This window comes from Ceratotherium simum, chromosome 17 (genome assembly GCF_057802395.1).
Source record: "Ceratotherium simum simum isolate JZ-2026a chromosome 17, ASM5780239v1, whole genome shotgun sequence".
NCBI classification, from domain to species: Eukaryota; Metazoa; Chordata; class Mammalia; order Perissodactyla; family Rhinocerotidae; genus Ceratotherium; species Ceratotherium simum.
In genome coordinates, this window is record NC_141916.1 from 22,768,838 (window position 1) to 22,794,093 (window position 25,256).

The 25,256-nt window shown below is 35.4% G+C and overlaps 1 protein-coding gene across 2 annotated transcripts in view; it reads right to left on the minus strand.

Annotated features, from left to right (window-relative positions):
- The window catches only part of ARID2 (AT-rich interaction domain 2), a 159,359-nt gene that overhangs the window by 15,234 nt on the left and 118,869 nt on the right, over positions 1 to 25,256 (minus strand). For both annotated transcript variants that reach the window (XM_087442525.1, XM_004428922.2), the window contains one exon: positions 19,885 to 20,033. In XM_087442525.1, coding sequence (XP_087298651.1) covers positions 19,885 to 20,033 — 149 coding nt within the window. The remainder of the gene's footprint in view (positions 1 to 19,884; positions 20,034 to 25,256) is intronic.

Here is a 25,256-nt window from a genome sequence, read left to right on the forward strand (position 1 = left end):
TCCTAACACAAAAATTCCAGATCAATAAACAGAAATATTAAGCAAAATGGTGCAAGCAAATCTCAAGTTCATTTCACTTCAAAGAATATTTTGTAATTTTATTTATTTATTTTTTCCCCCAAAGCCCCAGTAGATAGTTGTATGTCATAGCTGCACATCCTTCCAGTTGCTGCACGTGGGACCCGGCCCCAGCACGGCCGGAGAAGCAGTGCGTCAGTGCGCGCCCGGGATCCGAACCCGGGCCGCCACCAGCGGAGCGTGCGCACTTAACCACCAAGCCACGGGGCCGGCCCTCAAAGAATATTTTGAAAATTTCTCTGCTTATATTTCCAAGTCAAATCATTCAACTGCACTGAACACTTTTGATAATTTGTTTTAAGTTTAATATGTTTCATTCTCAATTCCTGACCTTCAGTGAAGGTCAGCTGAGAAATTCTTGAAAGTAAATGAAATATCATTTTAAAACACAATATAACATTAACTTATAAACAAATACCATACTCTACTGTACTTTTAGAAGCTACTCAAGCATTTACTAGATTTCATATTACATATAATAAATTCTAGCATATTCAATCTAACAATCTAAAGGCAACAAATTTTGGTAAGTCTGGCTTTTTAGTTGAATTCACATTTCGTATGTCTGTCCGTGTTTAAGAAGTCACGTCTCTCATTTCTCCAACATCATACCCTACTCACTCACATACCCTGGGGCCTAACAATACCAATGTCTGAGTGGGTAAGTGGCCAAGGACACACATCTGAAGAAAGTCAGATACTACTCTCCCTTAATAATTAGAATATATGGCAACGAGAGAGAATACTGGAATCTAGACAGCAAAGAACACATTAAAAAACTTCAATTACTAATTAGTAACTCAAATATTTGTACAATCACTATCTTTAAAGTTTATGGCAGAGCTCTCTGAGGATTTGAATTTTTATGCATGTCATATAAACGTCTATATTTGAACCAATTTCTGATGTGCAATATATATACAATATTTCAAATTAACACTCCTTCAGAAAATGATTGATATTTTAACATGAATTTTAATCAAAAGAATTAACTGAATATTTAATTATAAAAGACAGTGTCAAAAATCATTACGGATTACATATTTCTTACAATTCATATTCATCTATATAAATACCTACCGGAAGTTTATTGTGAAACTATCACGGATTGGAAGAACTAATATTGTTAAAAGTTCATACTATCCAGAGCAATTTACAGATTCAATGCAATCCCTATCAAAATTCCAGCGGCATTTTTCAGAGAAACAGAATCCTAAAATTTGTATGGAAGCACAAAAGCCCCCAAGGAGCCAAAGGAATCTTGAGAAAGAAGAAGCTGGAGGCATCATGCTCCCTGATTTCAAACTATACTACAAAGCTATAGTAACCAAAACAGTATGGTATTGGCATAAAACCAGACACATAGATCAGTGGAACAGAATAAAGAGCCCAGAAATGACCTTGAGGACATTAGCCTAAGTGACACAAGTCAGGCAAAGACAAATACCGTATGACTTCACTTATATGTGCAATCTTAAAAAAAAAAAAAAAAGAGCTGAACTCATAGATAAAGAGAACAGGTTGATGGTTGCCAGAGGTAGGGGATAAGGGGCTAGGTAAAATGGGTGAAGGTAGTCAAAAGGTACAAATCTCCAGTTATAAAATAAATAAGTCACGGGAATGTAATTTAAAAAAAAGTTTATTGTGAAACTAAAATCAGTAAGTACATTTTTAGTTTGGGAATTTCTTTTTAATTTTCAGCACTCACAATGGTATTTCATTAATATGAAATAAATATGACTGGAGCTCTGTTACACAGACTAATAACTGTCACAAGGAGGCATTTCTTATTGTGTTTTTAAGATTTTAACCTAAATATTATTTAATTATTAATTGAAAGGCAAAGCTGTTTGCAAACACACACAGACACACACACACACACACACACCAAAATACAAATGTCAAAATGATATCTATTTCTAAACTATTTTGCAATACATTAAATCAAGTGTATTTACAATAGACAAAATTGATGAATTACCAGTCATCAGAAAAAAGGACAAAGTTAGTGCTTCTTTAAATCAATTTTAAATATTAAATATACACAATTGTGTGTGTGTGTATGGTTTTAAGACAACACGGATTTTTAAGTGCTCATCACTTTACCTGCCCCACACAGAGTCTATTATTTCCCCCTTATCTACTACCTTTCCCCTCATCCTAAGTCTATTTCCTCTCTATTTATCTAACTACTCAAGTCATAGAAACCATTCATTGATTGTGGTACAAGATGAAGTTCTCATATAATGAATGAAGCTGGTTGCAATGATCCTCTGAGGATGGAAAGAAGTTAAGGTTTCCAAATCCACTAAATGGTGTACTTGGATTTAAAACATTTAAATGTAATCTCAATGAAAACCAGATACTGAGTTCTCAGAATATTATGGATTTTTCTGGGATGGGGTGGGAAAAGAATGAGAGATGAGGCGGGATGCCACTACTGCTTACTAGTGTGTCTGAAACAATTTTCCTTACTACTGCCTTTCCATCAATAACCTATCCCCCACCCCTCAAATAAACAACATGTTCATTTAAAGAAATCAGGAAAACTCAAAAGAATATCCAAATAAAAATAAAAATTCCCTGTGATTCAATTACCCACACTACTAACATTTGGTATATTTCCTTTAAGCCTTCTCTCTCTGTGCACGTTTTTAAACAAAACAGGGACTGTTACTGATAACATTTTACGTATTGCTGCCACAGTATGGCTATATGGTGCCTTTGTACAAATTAAAAGAATGCTCTGCCTTAAGATACTTTACTGCTATCTGCTGAAAAACTGTTGTAATAAATATATAATTTCTGACATGTACAATGTGGATGGTGTCCTCCCTGATGTGCACAATCACAGGTGGAAGCACTAGGCAAATACCACTTCTCTGAAACTTATTTTACTTACTGGTAATCTAGCTTTCAAGGTGGCTGTGAGGCTTAAATTTGATGACACGTGTAAAATTATTTGGCAAAGAGTAGGCCAAGGATAAATGAGAGCTATTATCATCACGATCCTTACTGGCAGTAGTAGCAGTCGTAGCAGTGGTACTAGTAACCTCTTGTCTTTTCACCCTGCCCATCTTACTAATCATCTGCCCTGAGACCATTTCCACAACTGTTCTAAAACTGCCAGCCCTTGCTCAATGAAGTTTTAGTTCATCTCCAAGTTAATGCTCCCTATTATCAAGTGACTTTCACCATCACTCACAACTTATTAATTTCTGCTTCTGAAAACACTCCCCACAGAAACTGCTCCGAACTTTTTTCACCTTTTGTTAAACACTGAACTTCCATCTTATTATTTTAGAGCTTATTTTCCTCTGTATTAGTGTAAGTTTGCGAATTTAGGAACAATGTCTTACTTTCATGTCTCTGAAAAAAAAAAAGGCTTATTACTGAAAGAACTTAAGTTTACTCTTTCTGAGCTTCCTTAACTTCCTTTCTCTCTGAATTAAATCTTCTGTCATTACTCATCCTCTCCTTCCCTTGGACCTTAGCCATAGTAGCCACTATTTCCAGGGTTAACTCCACTTACATACTGAATTCTACTGTGATCCTTCATAAACTATCCCCTCTTTTGCATCTTCTATCTTTTCCTTTCTAGTGAATAGTATACTTAAGTGTAACAATATATATGCTACTCCAACTAAAAACAACAGACAACACTTTTTCTTTGATCCTGTTACTTTCTCAAAAGATAGGAACTAGATTTATAATATCTGGGAAAGCAATGAAAAATTTAATGTTTAATACATTTATTGCAGTAACTATATCTGACACTTTTTTCTCAGTCATTGGCCATCTTTCGAAGATACACATTATTTTCAATTACATCATCACTATAATTTACAATGGCTAGTCCCCCACTCATTCCTTAAATAATTGCAGCTAAAGCCCAGGATTAGCTTTCATTCTTTCATTCAAATCCCCTTCAGCCAAACTCTTTTTTCTTTTATCCAGATGAAAAGCTGTTTGATTCAACCAAACAAATTACTCACATAAGGCTACCAGGTGCAATTTTCCTGCTTCCAGCTACCCTAGGCAGCCACTTAAGGTTAAAACACTTTCTACCTGAACTAAAATAAAGCCAACAACCATTACTTTATTGGTGTAATTTATACTATAATTATTACTATCACTTTTCCTACCATCAAACAATTTCTTAGGCATCATATACACATAAACAAGTAAAGTAAATAAAGCATACTTTTTCTACTACCTTAAGATTTTCTTTTTTAAAAGCCTGCAATCTATACAGGAGGTCATATATATTAATAACACACAGTACATATTATGATACTATAATAATTCAGCATATTCAAAAGAACAATTTAAAACCAAACATCGATGGCTATAAAGCTAAGATTGTTTCCTTTGTTTTTAAAACATAAATAACCAGGCTGAAAATAGCACTTTAGTTCAGATAGTTTCATCTAAAGTTTTCTTAGTTGCTCAAGTTCTTGGCAGGCTATTTCTCTTTAATGACCAAAAAGTATTTCTCATCCCTTTTAATAGGCCTCCTGTTGCAAAAAAATTTAATTTGACTTAAAACACATGGGATATATATATCTTTTGCAGGAACATTTTAGTTTAAAAGCTGTGCATTTAAATGTTAATAAATGCACATAAATAATAACACTATATATCAAAAAATCTACACGGCAAACATATTTTAGTTTAAAAAAAGCCATATTATTAGCTGTAGAACAATTAACTTTTGCCTCAACTCTTGACATCTAATTGTTTTACACAGATAATATTCTATGGTAAAAGAAATATCAAGGGTATGCATTATTTTATATTTAAATGAGATTTAGTAACAAGTTGCTAAAATTTGCAGGGAAAAAGCCCAAATCAACAATCTTGCTGGGAGACTAACTCAATTTTATTATATCCAGCTGTAAAAGTTCAAAATGGAAGAAAAGACAATTAACTTTACTATTAAAAAGAAATTAATTTATTGCCTTAATACAGGACTAAAAATTACAAATGCAAGCTGGTCAGCCCAAAATCAGTACTGGTGTTCTGGGAAACTAAATGTTACTGTTGCTACAGGAATGAATTCTCTGCTCTCAGCTTCTTTGCCACAGTCAGTCCAGATTCAAACTCACAGGTAGGTCTAACTGATTGATTGGCTTAGCTGCCAAAGGCAACGGGGGAGGAAGCAAGTATTGGGCCATTTTTGTTGTGGCTTTTATAGAGAGAGAGCTATCTTGTCTCCTAGTAAGACTCAAGCTATGTGAAATATCTAAAAACATAAGAAGGGTGTTCTGATTGAGGACAGCCAAAACTAACTATCTTTGGCTCAACCTCCTTTCCTTCTAATAACTAATAATATTGACAATATTAATATTAGTATTATTAATTATAATTAATAGAGGAAACGACTTCTGTATTTCCTCTTTGATCCTCCAGCACCAACTCCTACTAACCTACTGGTCTGTGAAGCAGTCACATATTTCACACAGCAGAATAGAAAATGTACTCTAAGGGACCTAGTTTAAATATGCTTTTAAAATGTGTACTCTCCTCTAAAATTTGAATATGGGCCTGAAATAACAGTTCACATTTGCAAAGTAGTATGAATGTGGATTTGCACAATGTAGGCTTTACAATAACGTTAAAATAATAAACTAAACATAAGCTTGAAGATCAAAATGAGTGGTGATGTGTGTATTTGTGTGTTTTTAATGAGATAGATAAAGCATACAAATGAATTGGAAACTTTGGATACTCACTCAGACTCCTTGAAAGATACGGCAGTGTATCACCTCACACTGTTCTTGACAAGGCTGCTCACGGCATAAAGCACCTCCCCTACCTGAACTTCTGTTTGCTCCGTACTTACTATGTATCTGGCATATTCACAAACATCATCTTATTTGATTTCTATGATGGCTCTTTGAAAAAGGCAAAATTATCCCCGCATTACTGCTGAGGAAACAAGCTTTCTGTAACTTTCCAGAGCCACAGAACTACATGGCAAGAGCTGGGATTTGAAACCAGATATGTCTAACACAAAAGACCTGATTTTTTCCTACTATACTATAATACATGATTGTTTACTTGGATAATATGCATAAACTTATTACCAAGTAAAAACTGAGGTACACGTTTATACACAGTCTCTATGATGCTATAATTTTTTCCTTTTTTTTTAGAAGCTGGCAAATTCTGAAAGCATACTGGGTTTAAGAGATTAGCATTGGTACATAATTCTCCTTATTCTGTGCATAGTTTCCATGGAATAAATAAAGTTTATTAGTATACTACAGCCTAGATTCTCACCCTAGGAAATTCTTTTCCCAAATATTTTATTTTATTTATTTATTTTTTTTATTATTTTAATTTTATTTATCTTTTCCCCCAAAGCCCCAGCAGATAGTTGTATGTCACAGCTGCACATCCTTCCAGCTGCTGCATGTGGGACGCGGCCCCAGCATGGCCGGAGAAGCGGTGCGTCAGTGCGCGCCCAGGATCCGAACCCGGGCCGCCAGCAGCGGAGTGCGCGCACTTAACGGCTAAGCCACGGGGCCGACCCTTCCCAAATATTTTAAATAACACCAAAAAGGATTTCAACACAATTTGGCAAATTTATCTCATGGTATACAACTTTTTGGTTTTAGGTACCATCTTTAAATATTCTTTGGTATCCAGTGTTTGGAAGAATGAAGTAAGGTAAAAAAAACTCTGCCATCAAACGTGGAAGAAATTAGGGCTTTTCCTAATAATATTTTTTTTCATTAATGCCAGATCAATAGTTAAGCCTCAACTTACATACTTCTCAAACTAGTGCTACCAAAAATATTATTATATGAAATTAATCTCACATTTATAAAGGCTTATTAGTTCAAATTTTAAGTATAATAATATTAGCAAAATACCCAGTGATTCGAGCTTTTACATAAAATCTTTTATTTATTTATTTTATTATTATTATTTTTTTTTGGTGAAGAAGATCAGCCCTGAGCTAACATCCATGCCAATCCTCCTCTTTTTTTTTTTTTTTTTTTTTGGCTGAGGAAGACTGGCCCTAGGCTAACATCCGTGCCCATCTTCCTCCACTTTATATGGGACGCCGCCACAGCATGGCTTGACAAGCGGTGCGTAGGTGTGCGACTGGGATCCGAACCCGGGCCGCCAGCAGCGGAGTGTGCGTGCTTAACCACTACGCCACAGGGCCGGCCCCTACATAAAATCTTTTATAAACGTAAAAACAGCAAGATGATGGACTATTACCTTGACAGTTGAAAAGGCAAGATGCCAACCAGCTAGGTGAGCAAAGAACTATTTACTACAGAATCAAGCTAGTTAATCTTCATTCAACTCACTCAACAAATATTAACCAAAAGACTTTTATGTGCCAGACATTGTGTTAATGTGATAAAACTTTCAGAGGGCAAAGCATCAACCCTCTGAAGATATCTTCTGGTGTTATGACCACAAAATTCGGATAAAAGATGCTATAAAAGGAGTTTCAATTTTATTTTTTTACTGCTATGTAATTCAAGCTGCTGATCAATCTCACTACTGATTAATTTCAACTTAAACTGTCAACTTAACTAGAATTAACCAGAAATTGATGCATTATAAATTTCCACTACGGATATCTTACTTACCAAATATTTTCAAATCATCAAGATGGCAATTTTATATATCATACTCAACTAGTCTTTAGATACTTTCTCACACTAAAATAAAATATATAAAACTGCCACCAGTTTTTTGTAAATATTTCAATTTTTTAAATTTATTTAAACTCATACACGATTTCTGAAATATCAATTATTAGAAGAAATTAAAGATTTACTGTGAATTTTGGATGATACTTCTGGAAGAAGTAGAAGCACCTTTATTGAGAATATATATTCTACCTACCTATAAGTTTTTATTCATTTGTAACATATAGTGAGGTTGATTGTTGTTGTTGTTTTCTGTTATTTCCCATTATTCAAACCTCATCTTGCTACAAAAATATTATTTAGGTTTGTATAGTTGGCATAATAAACCTTATGTTAGAATCTGTAGGAGGAACCACAACTGAATAAGGTTCAATAGGAACCCAGTGGTCTGAACCTCAACATCACTTGAGTAGATTCCTGGGTGGTCAGGAAATATCAATTTTATTAGTACAAATAAAAGTCCCTGGTTACTAGACAGAACAACTTCCACACTGGAAATGTCTGTTTGGAATAAATTTGAGACCCTTTAAATTCCTGCTTTGACTTTTAATGATTAAATTCTAAATATAAACACAATATAGATTATGTTCCTCCCAAAGAGAAATAATTTTCATCTTTTCTGCAGCAGCTATTAATTAGATATCTATGAGGAGCAATATATTCTACAAAAGTGCCTTTCAAATGTCTTTTAGAGCAGAACTCTCTTTTCAAACTAAATTATGACTGAAAATCCCCCCACATAAAGCAAAAAGCAGAGGTCCTATAGTTAAAAGTAAGTCAGGCCAGCCCTGTGGCTTAGCGGTTAAGTGTGTGCGCTCTGCTACTGGCGGCCCAGGTTCGGATCCCGGGCATGCACCAAGGCACTGCTTCTCTGGCCATGCTGAGGCTGCGTCCCATATACAGCAACTAGAAGGATGTGCAACTGTGACATACAACTATCTCCTGGTGCTCTGGGGAAAAAAAGGAGGAAGACTGGCAATAGATGTTAGCTCAGAGCCAGTCTTCCTCAGCAAAAAGAGGAGGATTAGCATGGATGTTAGCTCAGGGCCGATCTTCCTCACACACACACACAAAAAAGTAAGTTGGCCTCTCTTAAACTTGCCTTTTATCCTGACTTTGCTCATTCAGAGAACACTGTGGCCAAGACACACAGTACTAAAAACAATGAATGTAAATTCTTGGCTACCCAGAGGAATTGAGTCCTTTCCTCCAATTACATGGAATTAAAAAAGTAGTTCACAGGGATTTTCTTTAGTGAGGAAGATTGGCCCCTGAGCTAACATCTGTTGCCAATCTTCCTCTTTTTTTGCTTGAGAAAGATTGTCCCTGAGCTGACATCTGTGCCAATCTTCCCCTATTTTGTAGGGGGACGACGCCATAGTGTGGCTTGAAGGGTGGTGTGCAGGTCTGCGCCTGGGATCTGAACCTGCGATCCCCAGGCCACCAAAGCAGAGGGTGTGAACTTAACCACTACACCACCAGGCTAGACCCATAGGTATTTTTTATCACAGGGAATTTTTTAAGTCCTCTTTCTTAAAACAAAAATAAAAGACAAAATATAATCACATTATTTATATATTTCAAATTATAAATAAACATTGTGCTGACAATATACAAAAAAGAATAAAGATAAGGATGAGGACCTTCCAGTTTCTGCTCAGACATCTAAAGAGCTTGGAAGTTATCACTCCCATCTTCAGAACAAGAAAAAAGCTGAAGACACTGAGAATTAACAACTCTTCTTTTTTTTTTTTTTTTTTTAAAGATTTATTTATTTATTTTCCCCCCAAAGCCCCAATAGATAGTTGTATGTCATAGTTGCACAGCCTTCTAGTTGCCGTATGTGGGATGCAGCCTCAGCGTGGCCGGAGAAGCGGTGCGCCGGTGTGCGCCCGGGATCCGAACCCGGGCCGCCAGCATCAGAGAGCACGCACTTAACCGCTAAGCCACAGGGCCGGCCCAACAACTCTTCTTAAAATCATCAGAGAACTGATGTACCTAGGCATATAGATTTTCAAACTGCTAAAAACCAAAGATAAAAAGTCTTGAAAGAAACTAGAGGGAAAAAAACACTTTACTGCTAGAAGAACAAGGATAAGATTACACTGGATGATTCTTGAGAAACTCCTAAGCAAGAAGAGTACAGTGAAATATGTAAAGTGTTGAAAGAAAAAGACAGACCAACCTAGACTTTTGTGTCCACAAAATTATCTTTTAAAGTGAAGGAGAAATAAACATTTTCTCAGACAAACAAAAACTGAGGGCATTTGCACAGTAGACTTGCCTTACAAGAAATGTTAAAAGTTCTTCAGAGAGAAGAAAAATGATAGAGGTCAGAAACTCAGATCTAATTAAAGAAAGGAAAGGTGTTAGAAAAGGAATAAATGGAGGTAAAATAAATTATTTTATTTTTCTTACTCTTAACTGATGTAATAGATATATGTTTGTTCAAAATAATAGCAACAATGTATTTGGTGAGTATAGCTTTTGGATAAGTGAAATGAATGACAGCAATGGCATAAAGAACACTAGGAAAGAAGAAAGAATACTCTGTCACGAAGTACCTGCGCTACTCATGAAGTGGTATATTGATGTTTAAAAGTGGACTAGATTAGCTGTAAATATATATTTCAAACTCTAGGATGACCATAAAAAAATTTTAAAAGAAGTGTAATTGATATGCTGAGAGGAGAAAATAAAATCATATAAAGTACTCAATTAAAACCGAAAAGCAGAAAAACATGGGAAGACAAAGAACAAGTGAAATAAAAAATAGAAAATATTTACAAATATGATAGACAGTAATACAACTATATCTATAGTCACTTTATTATTATTTTATTTATTTATTTATTTTTCCCCCCAAAGCCCCAGTAGATAGTTGTATGTCATAGCTGCACATCCTTCCAGTCGCTGTATGTGGGATGCGGCCTCAGCATGGCCGTAGAAGCGGCGCGTCGGTGTGCGCCCGGGATCCGAACCCGGACCGCCAGCAGCGGAGCACACACACTTAACCGCTAAGCCATGGGGCCGGCCCTCTATAGTCACTTTAAATGTGAATGGTCTAAATAAAGTAATTAAAAGACAAAGACACTGGCAGAGTGGATAAAAAGAAACAAAACCCAACTATGTGTGGTTAAATATAAAGACACAGATAGATTAAAAGTAAAGAGATGGAGAAAGATATACCATACGACACTAATCAAAAGAAAGCTGCAGTGGGGCCGGCCCCGTGGCTTAGTGGTTAAGCGAGCGCGCTCCACTGCTGGCGACCCGGGTTCGGATCCCGGGCTCGCACCGACGCGCTGCTTCTCGGGCCATGCTGAGGCCGCGTCCCACATACAGCGACTAGAAGGATGTGCAGCTATGACACACAACTATCTACTGGGGCTTTGGGGGGAAAAATAAATAAATAAATAAATAAATAAAAATCTAAAAAAAAAAAAAGAAAGCTGCAGTAACTATATTAATTTCAGACAAAGGAGACTTCAGAGCAAGAATATTATGAGGGGTAAAGAAGGACATTACATAATGATAAGGAAAGTCAAGTCTTCACAAAGACATACAATTCTTAAGGTATACACTCCTAACACAAAGCATCAAAATATGAGGCAAAATCTGAGAACTGCAAGGAGAAATAGACAAATCCACTATTATACTTGAAGACTTCAGCACACTTCTATCGGTAACTGACAGATCCAACAGGCAGAAAATCAGTAAGGATACAGTTGAACTGAATAGCACCATCAAACAACTGGATCTAACTGACATTTATATAATACTTCATCTAACCACAGCAGAAAATACATTCTTCTCACACTCACATGGAACATTCACCAGACCACATTCTGGGACATAAAACACAACTTAACAAATTTAAAAGAACAGAAATCATATAAAATATGCTCTCAGATCACAATAGAATTAAACTAGAAATCACTAACAAAAAGATAGCTGGAATACCCCAAAATATTTAGAGATTAAACCTCACACTTCTAAAATATTTTGAACTAAGTGAAAATGAAGATACAACTTATCAAAATTCATAGGATATAGCTAAAGCAGTATGTAGAGGGAAAATTATAGCATTATATGTATGTATTAGAAAAGAAGATCTAAAATCAACAATCTAAGCCTCCACTTTAGGAAACTAGAGAAAAAAGAGCAATATACACTCAAAGCAAGCAGAAGAAAAGAAATAATAAATTAGAGCAGAAATCAATTAAATGAAAACAGGGAATCAATAGAGAAAATAAATAAAACCAAAAGCTGGTTCTTTGAAAAGATCAATAAAATAGATAAATCTCTAGCCAGCTTAATCAAGAAAAAGTCAGACAAGATACAAATTACTAATAGCAGAAATGAAAGAGGGGCCATTGCTATGGAGCCCATGGACATTAAAAGGATAATAAAGGAACATTATGAATAGTTAACTCTATGCCACAAATTTGGTAACTTATAAGAAATGGACCAATTCTCTAAAAGCACAATCTGCCAAAACTCACACAGGAGCAACAGATAATCTGAATAAGCCTATAACCATTAAAGAAACTGAATAAATGATTAGTAACCTTCCAAAAAAGAAAGCACCAGGTCAAGATGGTTTCACTGGTGAATTCTATCAAACATTTCAAGGAAGAAATGCTACCAATTCTCTTTAATCTCTACCAGAATATAGAAGCAGAGCAAACACTTTCTAACTCATTCTATGAGGTCAGCATTACCCCAATATCAAAACTAGACAAAGACAGAAAAACTACAGACAAGTATCTCATAAGCACAGACATAAAAATCCTCAAGAAAAATATCAGCAAATCAAAGCAATGTATAAAAAGAGCTATATACCAACGAAAAATGAAGGCTGCACCGTGTCACTGTATGTCCTTACCCTGCTCTGCCCCTTTGCTGAGCCACTGAGGCCAACAGTGATAGCACTGAATAAATATCTTAAGCTAAGCTGAAAAAAAATTATTTATTTATTCCAAGTATGCAAGACTGGTTCAACATTCAAAAATTCATTGATGTTATCCATCACACCAACAGACTAAAGAAAAATCATATAATCATATCAATAGATGCAGAAAAAGCATTTGAAAAATCTCATGAATGGATTACTAACAACTCAGCAACCAACCAACCACAAAAATGGGTAAAATCTTATTAGACACCCTACCAAAGATGATATACAGATTATAAATAAGCATATGGAAAGATGCTCAACTTCTTTCGTCATTAGGGAAATACAAATTAAGACAAAAGAGATAGAGATGCACATCTATTAGAATGGCTAAAATCTAAAAAACTGACAATATCAAATGCTGATGAGGATGTGCAGCAATAGGAACTTTCATTCATTGTTGGTGGGAATGCAAAATGGTACAGCCCCTTTGAAAAACAGTTTGGCAATTTTTTACAGTGCTAAACATAGTCTTACCATGTGATCAAACAATTGTAATCCTAGCTATTTGCCCAAATGATTGAAAAATTATGTCCATACAAAAACCTGCACACAAATGTTTATTGCAGCTTTACTTATAATTGCCCAAAACCAGAAGCAACCAAAATATCCTTCAATAGTTGAATGGATAAACAAACTAGTACATCCATACAATGGAATATTATTTAGCAATAAAAAGAAATGAGCTATCAAGCCACAAAAGACATGGAGGAAACTTAAATATATACTGTTTAGTAAAAGAAGCCAGTCTGAAAAGGCTACATATTATATGATTCCAACTATACAACATTCTGGAAAAGGCAAAACTATAGAAACAGTAAAAACTTAGTAGTTGCCAGGGCTGAGAGGGGAGGCAGTGAGGAGAGATGAATAGGTGAAACATAGGGGATTTTCAGGGTGGTGAAACTATTCTGTATGATGCTGTAATGACGGATAAATGACATTATACATTGTCAAAATCCACAGAACTGCATAACACAAAGAGTGAATCCTAATGGAAACCATGGACTTTAGTTAGTAATAATGTATAAATATCACTCATCAATCATAACATATGTACCACACTAACACAAGATGTTAATATTAGGGGAAACCTCAGGGAAGATGGAGTATATGGGAACTCTGCACTATCTGCTCAATTTTCTATAAACCTAAAACTGCTCTAAGAAATAGTCTATTAATTTTGTTTGAAAATATAAGGATGAATATCGTCACTACTATTATATAACAATTCTGGAAACATTAGATATTATAATTGGATGAGAGGACAAAATAAGAGGTATAAATATAGAAAAAAACCACAAGTTGAAAAATATAAGTTAAGATCATTTATGATAGCAACAAAAAATAAGAACTACAACTGGCTATATAAACTTAATAAAGTTGCAGAACTTAGGTGAAGAAAATATTCAAGTTCTACTGGGGAAAAAAAGACTATAATACCATGGGCTGATACCTTTTTCTTGTAAGAGAAGAATTAATATTGGAAAAAGGTTCACTACCAGAAAACAAACAAAAATACCTATTCATTAAAAGCAATTACAATGAAAATCCCAACAAGCTTTTTTTGGGATCTCTAAAAAGAGATCCATGGGCCAGCCCCATGGCCTAGTAGTTAAGTTTGGCATGTCTGCTTCGGCAGCCCAGGTACGGTTCCCAGGCACAGACCTACACCACTCGTCGGTGGCCACATTGTGGCGGCGACTCACATACAAAATAAAAGGAGATCGGCACAGATGTTAGCTCAGAGTGAATCTTCTTCAGCAAAAAACAAAACAAAACAAAAACACATTCTAAATTTCATTTGAAAGGATAAATATCTGTGCAGGTTCCAAGTCTGATTTATAAATCACTCTGATTTCAAAACCTAACACAGTGCCTGGTACAAGGTAAGTCATTGAAAAAATAATGAGAAACACTCTGAAAAGAAAAATTAGGAGGAGGAACTTACTATATCCAACATTAAAATTTAAAATGACAGTATGATAAGGACAGAGACCAGTGGAATAACAAGTAATTCAAAAACGGAAAAAGCATACAGGAATTGGGTATATTTTAAAGGGTGGCAATTCAAATGCCTAAGGGAAATGAACTTGCCAATATGTTAGCCATTTGGAAAACAATAAAGCTAGATTCATACTTTACTTTACACATGAAACTAAATTACAGATAGATCAAAAAGTTAAAATATTAAAGTGGTGGAAGGCAACAAAATGGGTATTTCACGATCCAGGAGTTGAGAAGGTCTTTCAAAACATGAGATAAAAATCATTTTATCTAGTCTGTCCACTGAAAAGTCCTAGAAACGATAACCAACTTAAAGGCAATGGGTACCCCCTGGCACCTAAACTAAAGACCATTTCTCATCAAAAGACACCAGACGTCCTTGGACAAATAGTTGATTCCTGGTATGGGACAGGAAATGTACAAGATAAGCCTGGAACATTTTATCGTAACAGAGAGCAAGGAAGCTACCAAAGACTTATATTAAGATCACAATCAATGGACTTGAACAGGCCTTCACTGGCCAAAGATGGGACAATTTGAACATCAAGAAGGATAAATTAACTGCAATAGATTGAAATACCTAAAATATGTTTAAATTCATAAGTTCATTTATAATGATACTAAAATCAAAAACAAACAAAAAACCAAACCTAATGGTCACCTTTGTGGCGTGTTAATAAACAATTTACTATTTTGAAAATTGGTAAATAATAGAAATAATCTATGTAGCCTTTTCTCTAGAAACTAACTATTCCTCAGAGAAATCAGAGAGTTGATAAAAGAGGAACTTTTACATTTTACAACCCTTAATGAAATAATGGATATAGGCAAGGATTCTCAATGGCTGTTTATACCACAAAAAGGGAGGCAACAAGATATTACGTATCTCCTGACAGAAGTATACAATGCCACTTCTAAAATGGTCTTCATAAAAACCAAATCAGATTCTCATCAAACATCTGGTCCTAACTACCAACTTACAGAAAATACTGGGTCCTAGTAACATGGCTAAACAACACCAGCAAAATCCAGATTGTGAGGATCTACAGGACAAATGACCTGATTTTATCAACAAAAAATTGCAAGGAAAAAAATTGAGAGAGATGGAAGGGTAATCTACAGACTAAGAGACTTAAAAGACTTCTCAACCAGAGGCAAAGCTTGAATCTTGGATTCCAATTCAAACTCTAAATAAAAGACAAGTAGAGAAATGTAAACAATAACTGCATATTAGAAGAACTCATAATGAAGGGACTAATGTTATTTTTCTGCAGGGTGTAGATTATGTTTAAAGAGTGGGGTCCCCATTTTTTAGAGATACATCCCTGTAGATTAAAAGGGCAATTACTGATATGTGGTGATCTAAGAATGACTGGTTCAATGAAAAGAATCTATATTATATACAGAAAAGAAGAATTACAAATATGAAAAGATCATATAAAGTAGGGTCATACCATAGAACTAAAAACAGGTTAAATGTATACTCAAAGTTACGTTTTTGTGTGTGTGTGTGTGTGAGGAAGATCAGCCCTGAGCTAACATCCATGCTAATCCTCCTCTTTTTGCTGAGGAAGACCGGCTCTGAGCTAACATCTATTGCCAATCCTCCTCCTTTTTGTCCCCCAAAACCCCAGTGGATAGCTGTATGTCATAGTTGCACATCCTTTTAGTTGCTGTATGTGGGACGCGGCCTCAGCATGGCCAGAGAAGTGGTGCCTCGGTGCGCGCCCGGGATCTGAACCCGGGCAGGGCGCGCACTTAACCACTAAGCCACGGGGCTGGCCCCTCAAAGTTACTTTTAATTCCATGAAAGGAACCTTCCCCCTTCCCTGGGCACACTAGCTCCCTCTATAATTCCCTGCACTTGCTATTCTGACTGGAATTATTTTTGCATGACAAACTCCTACTCATTCTTCAAGATCCAACCCAAAAGTAATGTCTGCAGTAAAACTTTTCTAACCAATCCAGCATTACATTAACTGTCCACTATGCTGCCAATAACACTATGAAATTATCTTTTTACAGCACTTATTTATACTGTAATTTGTTTGTTTTTTGGATCTGCTTCCCTAAGGGCTGAGAGTGATCTTCGTATTTCTAGCTCCTAGCATATGCACCCTCCTAAAGGATGCTCAATAAATATTTATAGAATCATACTGAACTTATTACCAATGCAGTATCTAAAAATAGCTTTTAAAAATGGCTCTAAGAAGCCTTGTTGAGTCTGTCTTATTCAGAAAAGACTTACAAAGAAAGGGTATATCATCAAATTTTATAACACTGATCCTGCTAGCAAGATGGGAAACTCTGCAGTACATTTAGCTTCATTAACTCTTCCAAATTTTTCTTCTTGAAATATCTAAACACTTCATCAAAAGGAGCTATTCTCAAACTTTTTAGTCAACAAACATTAGCTGACTACCTATTCCATCAGCTACTATTTACCATGGAAAAACAAAAACAAAATCTAAAAAAAAGAAGAAAGAAATGGCTATAATTAACAAGACAGGAAACAACATGTGTTGGAGAGGATGTGGAGAGAAGGGAACTCTCATACACTGCTGGTGGGAGTGCAAACTGGTGCAGCCACTATGGAAAACAGTATGGAGATTCCCCAAAAAATCAAGGATAGAACTACCTTATGATCCAGCTATTCTACTGCTGGGTATTTATCCAAAGAACTTGAAAACTCCAGTGCGTAAAGATACATGCACCCCTGTGTTCATTGCAGCATTATTCACAATAGCCAAGACTTGGAAGCAACCCAAGTGCCCATCAAGGGACGAATGGATAAAGAAGATGTGGTATATATACACAATGGAATACTACTCAGCCATAAGAAACGATGAAATCCAGCCATTTGTGACAACATGGATGGACACTGAGGGTATTATGCAAAGTGAAATAAGTCAGAGGGAGAAAGTCAAATACTGTATGATTTCCTTCATTAAGTAGTAGATAATAACAACAATAAACACATAGAGACAGAGATTGGATTGGTGGTTACCAGAGGGGAAGGGGGAAGGGAGGAGGGCGAAAGGGATAATTCGGCACATGTGTGTGGTCATGTGTTATAATTAGTATTTGGGTGGTGAACATGACATAATCTATGCAGAAATAGAAGTATAATGATGTATACCTGAAATTTATATAATGTTATAAACCAATGTTACTGCAATAAACAAAAAATTTAAAAAAAAAATTAAAAATAAAAAAAAAATAAAGAATAGACTTGACATCAGTGAAGAAAATTTCAAATTAACTTAAGACATAAACCAAAAAAAAAAGAGAGTCAAATTAAATGAATGAAAGAAATAAACAGAGACAAACGAAAGCACTGATTTTTAAACAACTTGTGACAAACAGACTTTACACTATGATCTAGTACATACATATATACATATATAACCGGAAACAATACTTACCCTTACTAACATGATGGAATCTGATATATTTTATTCATGTTTTCATTGAAAAGAAAAACAAGCAAAAACTACTGGTAGAGACCTGCCAAAATGATTTCACAGCCCCCCTACTGGTTTGAGATTTAAAGTTTGATAAATACTGTCCAAAGAAATTTCACATACTATTAATAATCCCTAGGCTACATTGAGACCTACAATCCTTCAACAAATCTGTGTATGAAGTTTACAGTGAAATACAATGTCTATATATATCATAAAATTATGAATAGCAAATATAATTTTTAAAAGGATGTGGTAATTTCTGCTATCAGTTAGGAAAAATGAAATGAAATCTTTGATATCTAAAAATGAAGGCTATTATGTCTATTAAGACAAGTGCCTTAGTCCTACAGCTCTAAAAAGTGACAAGGCAGGGGCCGGCCAGGTGGCGCAAGCGGTTAAGTGCGCGCACTCCACTGCGGTGGCCCAGGGTTCACGGGTTTGGATCCTGGGCGCGCACTGACACACTGCCTGGCAAGCTATGCTGTGGCGGCGTCCCATATAAAGTGGAGGAAGATGGGCACGGATGTTAGCCCAGGGCCAGTCTTCCTCAGCAAAAAAAGAGGAGGATTGGCGGATATTAGCACAGGGCTGATCTCCTCATCAAAAAAAAAAGTGACAAGGCAAAGGGTCTTGGTTGAGTACTATTAAAGGAACTAAGATTTTATTTTAACCAATATTATTCTCAAGTGTTCCTTCAAGTTTAAGAAAGCCTTGTTTAAGTTCAGTTCTATTCTGTGTTCATCTTAGTTATTAAATTGGGAGATTTATATATAATTATATATATATAATTTTCATGTGGTGTCCATCCCAAACTCAAATTTATTTTTTTTTTTTATTTTTTTTTTGTTTTTTTTCTTTAAAGATTTTTTATTTATTTATTTTTTTCCCCCCAAAGCCCCAGTAGATAGTTGTGTGTCATAGTTGCACATCCTTCTAGTTGCTGTATGTGGGACGCGGCCTCAGCATGGCCAGAGAAGCAGCGCGTCGGTGCGAGCCCGGGATCCGAACCCGGGTCGCCAGCAGTGGAGCGCGCTCACTTAACCACCAAGCCACGGGGCCGGCCCCCAAACTCAAATTTAAGACAAGTCATTTTTCCTAACAGATTATTACCTTTAAGTTTCTACTATATAGAAATTCTACAGTCGCCACTAACATCACTTTAAAAAAAAATCTCTCTCTTTTCATAGCCAAATACAAAATCAAATTGTTAGCTGATTTTGTTTTGTTAAAAACTAATCCTGAGGGGCCAGCCCTGTGGCCTATTGATTAAGTTCGGTGTGCTCCACTTTGGCGGCCTGGGTTTGGTTTCTGGGCGCGGACATACACCACTCATTGGACATACACCATGCGTCGGCAGCCATGCTGCGGCGGCGACCCACATACAAAATAGAGGAAGACTGACACACGTTAGCTCAGGGTGAATCTTCCTCAGCAAAAAACAAACAAACAAAACTAATACTGAAATGCATTCCCTAATAACCTACCATTAGGCAATGAAGCTGTTTCCACCATTTATATAAATTTCTTAGCTTAGGTGCCACTGGATCTATGTAAACATTACTCAACATGATATTTTTGCTGTAAGTTAGTGGTTTCAAAAGAAAATTTTCATGGAACTATAGATGACAGAAATTTATATACAAAAGCATTCCAGAACAAAGAGCATTTATGTATATCAAATAAAATTGTCATTTACTTTTTACAAGACTGCCACAGACACATGAAGTTGTGTCCAGGTTTTCTCACTGGATCCCCATGTTGACTAGATGCACTGAATGGAGAAGGCTGAGAACTGTTAGGCTGGCTCTGCACTTGTACAGCTGGTGAAGGTGTCATAGGAGTGTTCTGTGAAAAAGCACAACAGCATAGTTTGTGAGATGACATTGAAAACCATTCAGATTTTATAGTATAGGCTTATAAGTTTGATTACATTGATAGTTATGCACTTCTAACATATGAAACTTACATTTGTAGTTTTCATGATAGTCTTTTAAAAATTCCTTTAAAAAAGATAACTATTTTTACAAAAATATTTAGGAAGTCAGATTCTTTTATTTCATATGAATCACAGAGGCAAAATCACATTGCTGTTATTGTTATAGAATATACATTATTTAGAATTAAGAGTTTTTTATGTTAATAAAATTAGGTAGGAACACACAATTATAGATTAAAACGAGAAATAAATCTACTATAAATGCACCCATTTGGTTTACTTACGCATATTCTTCACAAGAACAAATCAATTGCAAGTTATTATTTCTTTGCATAACATTTCCTTAGATTTTTAATGAATGTAACATAAAACAAACAATGTATAGTGAAAAGCAAAGAAAATTTCAGATGCTAAAAATGATGTAACCATATAAGTAGAATGTTGTAAACATTATTTGGCAGTAAGCCGTTTTAACTAACAACTTTAATTTTTAAAGTTGCTCAGTTATAACTTTTGATTGATAATACAAGTAAAAGGATTCTAATTGTAGGTATAAGTCCTTTAAATACAAGCTATGTTTTTTTTTCTTCTATACCCCATCCCTTTCTCTCTGAAAAACATGTAAGTTAATAATTATAACATAGCTTAAAACAATTTGAGGCAATATATTTTCTTTGAAGGCTTAACTCAGATTTCATTCATAATATACTACAAAGGGAAAAATAATATTGAATTTCTCATAGCAACAGTAGCACTCCATTTTCAAAGCATTGTTAAAAGGCAATAAATTTAAACTTTGGGAAAATATTAAATATACTTGTTCATTTACAAGGTAATATCGGAAGTAGTTCGGCAAAACTAAATCAAAAATTGCTGAAAACCTCAGATTTAAAAGCCATAATAATCTAAAAAATAGACAAAACACAAACATATAAGGTGATAGCATAAAAATGAAAAAAGGAAGAGAATAAAATGCTGAAAGAAAAAGTTCTTAGCAATGTGAAGTCATAAGAACTTTTGAGGCTCAGCTCTCAGAAAAAAAACCTACTTTTGGCAGGTGACTGAAGTTGTTTCCATAATAGGGTCCCACCCTTAAGATTTTACAATATTGTTAGTGAGAAAATACATACATGCATGAAAAACATGCATTTTAGGGCAATACAGGTGTTATGGAAAGGATTGGATTTTCCAGCTTGACAGATCAGGACTCAAATTTTCAATCTGCCTTTTAACTAGCTATGTGACCCTGGGCAACCTACTTAATCTCTCTAATCCTCAGTTACCTCATCTATAAAGTGTAAGTAATAAAATCTAACTTAGCGGATGGTGGGAAGACTAGTAAAACTAAACATGAAGAGCCTAGCTCTAGATTCTCAATAAATGGCAATTATTACTATTATTATGATGCTAACGGAGAAGTCCAGAAGGGAAATCATACTTTGGAGGAAAGATGAGTTCACTTTGGGGACAGCAACACATCAACAACTACAAATATCTATCAATAGAAGTTAATGCTAGAAATACGGATCTGACAATCATTCACCTGTGAATTATTAAAGCCATAAAAACTGATGGTGAGAAAGCAGACACGAAAAAAAAAAAAAAAGAGGGTCACAGAGAAAGGAAGGAAGATAACATTAGAATCAGTCTATCAAAAAAATGAGTCAAATTGTTTCCTTGAAATGAAAATACTGTATTAAAAATTCAGGAAATTCTAATAAGTGGGAGCAACCAAGAAGATCAGTTCCAGCCAAACACAAATACTGAAGAGTGACAAGTTACAAATATCCCAGAATTTTAATTTAAGGGTAAATTTGTCAGAGGTATCAAATTCCCTCAGAATGAACCTTCTAGTTCCCTATACTACTACCATTTAAATTAGGTATTTTATTGACTATCTTGTCATATATTTGTAAATTAAGCTTATTTTTATTTTTATAAGTGCTAACAAATTACTATCCTATTTTTTTTTCATTGTGGAACTTTTATTGGTGTCACATAGAAAATTTAATAACAGGCAATAATAGAATATTTTAATCCCAAATGTTAAGGAGAGATGTGGCAAGGATGACAAGTTAATCCAGGCTGTTAAATTAAGAAAAACAGACAAAGTAACCAAATGCAGTGTGCAGAAACTTGTGGATCCTAATTCAAACAAGTTGTTCGAAAAAGTTGTTTTAAGACAGCTAGGGAACTGAACATGAACCAGGTGGCAGATGATATTAAGAAATTACTATTTTTGTTAGGTGTTATTTAGTGATGTGGATGTATAGATATTTAAAAGTACTCAACTATTAGAGAAACATATACTGAAGTATTTATCGGTGAAATGAAATAATGTTTGGGATTTGCTTTAAATTACTCCAGGAAAAAGAAATGATGCTGATAGGGAATAGATGAGACTAGAAAGGCAAAATGGTGATAATATTTGAAGCTAGAATACAAGGGGGCTTATTGGCTCTACTTTTGTAAATTTGAAAAATTTCACAATAAAAAGTAAACAAATGACAACAAAAAGAATTAGAGCTAAATACATCAATGAAACAAAAAGAATTAAAGTACTTACAGAAGTACCAAATGAAAAATTCCAAGACTCATATTTTCTTTGACCATAGGAGTTAACATTTTTAGGTTTCCTCCTATATTAAAAAATTGCACATTTCTTTCAAGAAAACTCATTTTTAAATAGGTTGTTTGTATTGTACTGCATGTTTTTCAAAATGGCATGTAAATTAATTATGTTTTAAGAATTAGGTCTTTCACATGAGAATGCAAAATATATTTCTTTTAGGCTGTAAAATTTTAATTTTTCTTAACATTATTGCTTACTGTGAATTGCCAGATCATTAGCCATAACCCTAACTCAAATGTAAACGTAAAAGTAGGTTTCAAAGTCACGTTTTTTGGAATGATCACTCTTGAGGAATATTCTAACACAGCTCTACTCTATTGAGGAAGAGCTAATTTTTGATATCACAGTTTTTTTTTTTAATCAAAGCAAAAAAGGCAGAACTCCAGTAGTGAGTGATCAGAAAAGTAAAATTATGCAAAGAATATGAAACAATTCTGTGATTTCTTTTGTAAAATAAAATTAACTAAAAATACCAGTTAATACAGCAGTTTTATTTTCAGCAAAGATATTGCTCTTTTTGTTAAAATAAGAAATTACAGGGCCGGCCCTGTGGCTTGGTGGTTAAGTGCGCGCGCTGCAATGCTGGTGGCCCGGGTTCGGATCCCGGGTGCGCATCGAGGCACCACTTCTCCGTCCATCCTGAGGCCGAGTCCCACATACAGCAACTAGAAGGATGTGCAGCTATGACATACAACTATCTACTGGGGCTTTGGGGGGAAAAAATAAAATAAATAAAATCTTTAAAAAAAAAAAAAAAAAAAAAAGAAATTACAATCTTGCTTTCCTTTATCACCTTTTCAAGAATAAAATATGGCTGAAAATTCTAGATTACACTGATAATATTTTCTGATCTAAGATAGGATTTGAGGCTCTCAAATCCTTACTTTCTCATTAATATTAAACTTTTTTTTTTTTTATTTATTTTATTTTTTCCCCCCAAAGCCCCAGTAGATAGTTGTATGTCACAGCTGCACATCCTTCTAGTTGCCGTATGTGGGACCCGGCCTCAGGATGGACGGAGAAGCGGTGCCTCGATGCGCACCCGGGATCCGAACCCGGGCCACCAGCATTGCAGCGCGCGCACTTAACCACCAAGCCACAGGGCCGGCCCACATTAATATTAAACTTTAAAAACCTTAGAATAAGATATTTTCTGATATAAGATGGGATTTGAGGCTCTTAAATCTTTACTTTCTCATTAATATTAAACTTTTAAAAACCTCAGAATAAGACTAAAATTTAAACATTTCAATCTGTGTTAGAAAAACTACAAAGTCATAATCTATTCTTCTCAAGACGAATTCTTTACTAAGTAGTAATGAAGTACTGTGTTCAATTCTAGCTACACATTTTGCAAGCCACTTGTAAAATGGAACTGGTCAAGGCAAATATGATGATGAATAAACCAGACATCATGACACCTAAGGAACTGGGAAAGCGTATTCTAAAGAAGAGGTAAATAAAGAGAGATACTTTCAAATCTTTATAAGAAACAAGAATTAGATTTACTCCAAAGAGGATGTAAGAGATTACACTTAGTCTAAAGGTACAGATCTTTAGAGAACAGAAATAAGACAATAATAGAAATCACTGGAAAAGAGATCTTTGTGAATGTGGGAAAGTCATTTCAACTCTTTAAAAACGAGGGTTTTACGGGGCTGGCCCCATGGCTTAGCAGTTAAGCGTGTGCACTCCGCTACTGGTGGCCCGGGTTCGGATCCCAGGCGCGCACCGACGCGCCACTTGTCGGGCCATGCCGAGGCAGCGTCCCACATACAGCAACTAGCAGGATGTGTACCTATAACATACAACTATCTACTGGGGCTTTGGGGAGAAAAAGGGAAAAAAAAAAAAAAGAGGAGGGTTGGCAATAGATGTTAGCTCAGGGCCAGTCTTTCTCAGCAAAAAAAAAAAAAGGGTTTTGAGGGCTGGCCCTGTGGCTTAGTGGTTAAGTGTGCGTGCTCCGCTACTGGCGGCCCAGGTTCAGATCCCGGATACGCACCGATGCACCGCTTCTCCGGCCATGCTGAGGCCGCGTCCCACATACAGCAACTAGAAGGATGTGCAACTATGACATACAACTATCTACTGGGGCTTTGGGGGGAAAAAGGAGGAGACTAGGCACTAGATGTTAGCTCAGAGTCGGTCTTCCTCAGCAAAAAGAGGAGGATTAGCGTGGATGTTAGCTCAGGGCTGGTCTTCCTCACAAAAAAAAAAAAAAAAAAAAAGAGGGTTTTGGACAAGATAATATCTAACGCTGCTTCTGCTCTAACATTCCCTCACTTTCTTAAACTAACAGGTTTTTCCCTCTTATCTCGATAATCAATACATACCAAGCCTGTCCTGTAAGAACACATTGATATGTAAACAAAAAAATTCTGTTTAGTGGTAATGCATTTCTTAGTTATTACAATGTGCCACTAGTCTACAAATCTGAGCAGTAGTACTCAAAAAAAACCCACTGAAATGATATTCTCTTGGCTCTTGCTAAAATGATCTT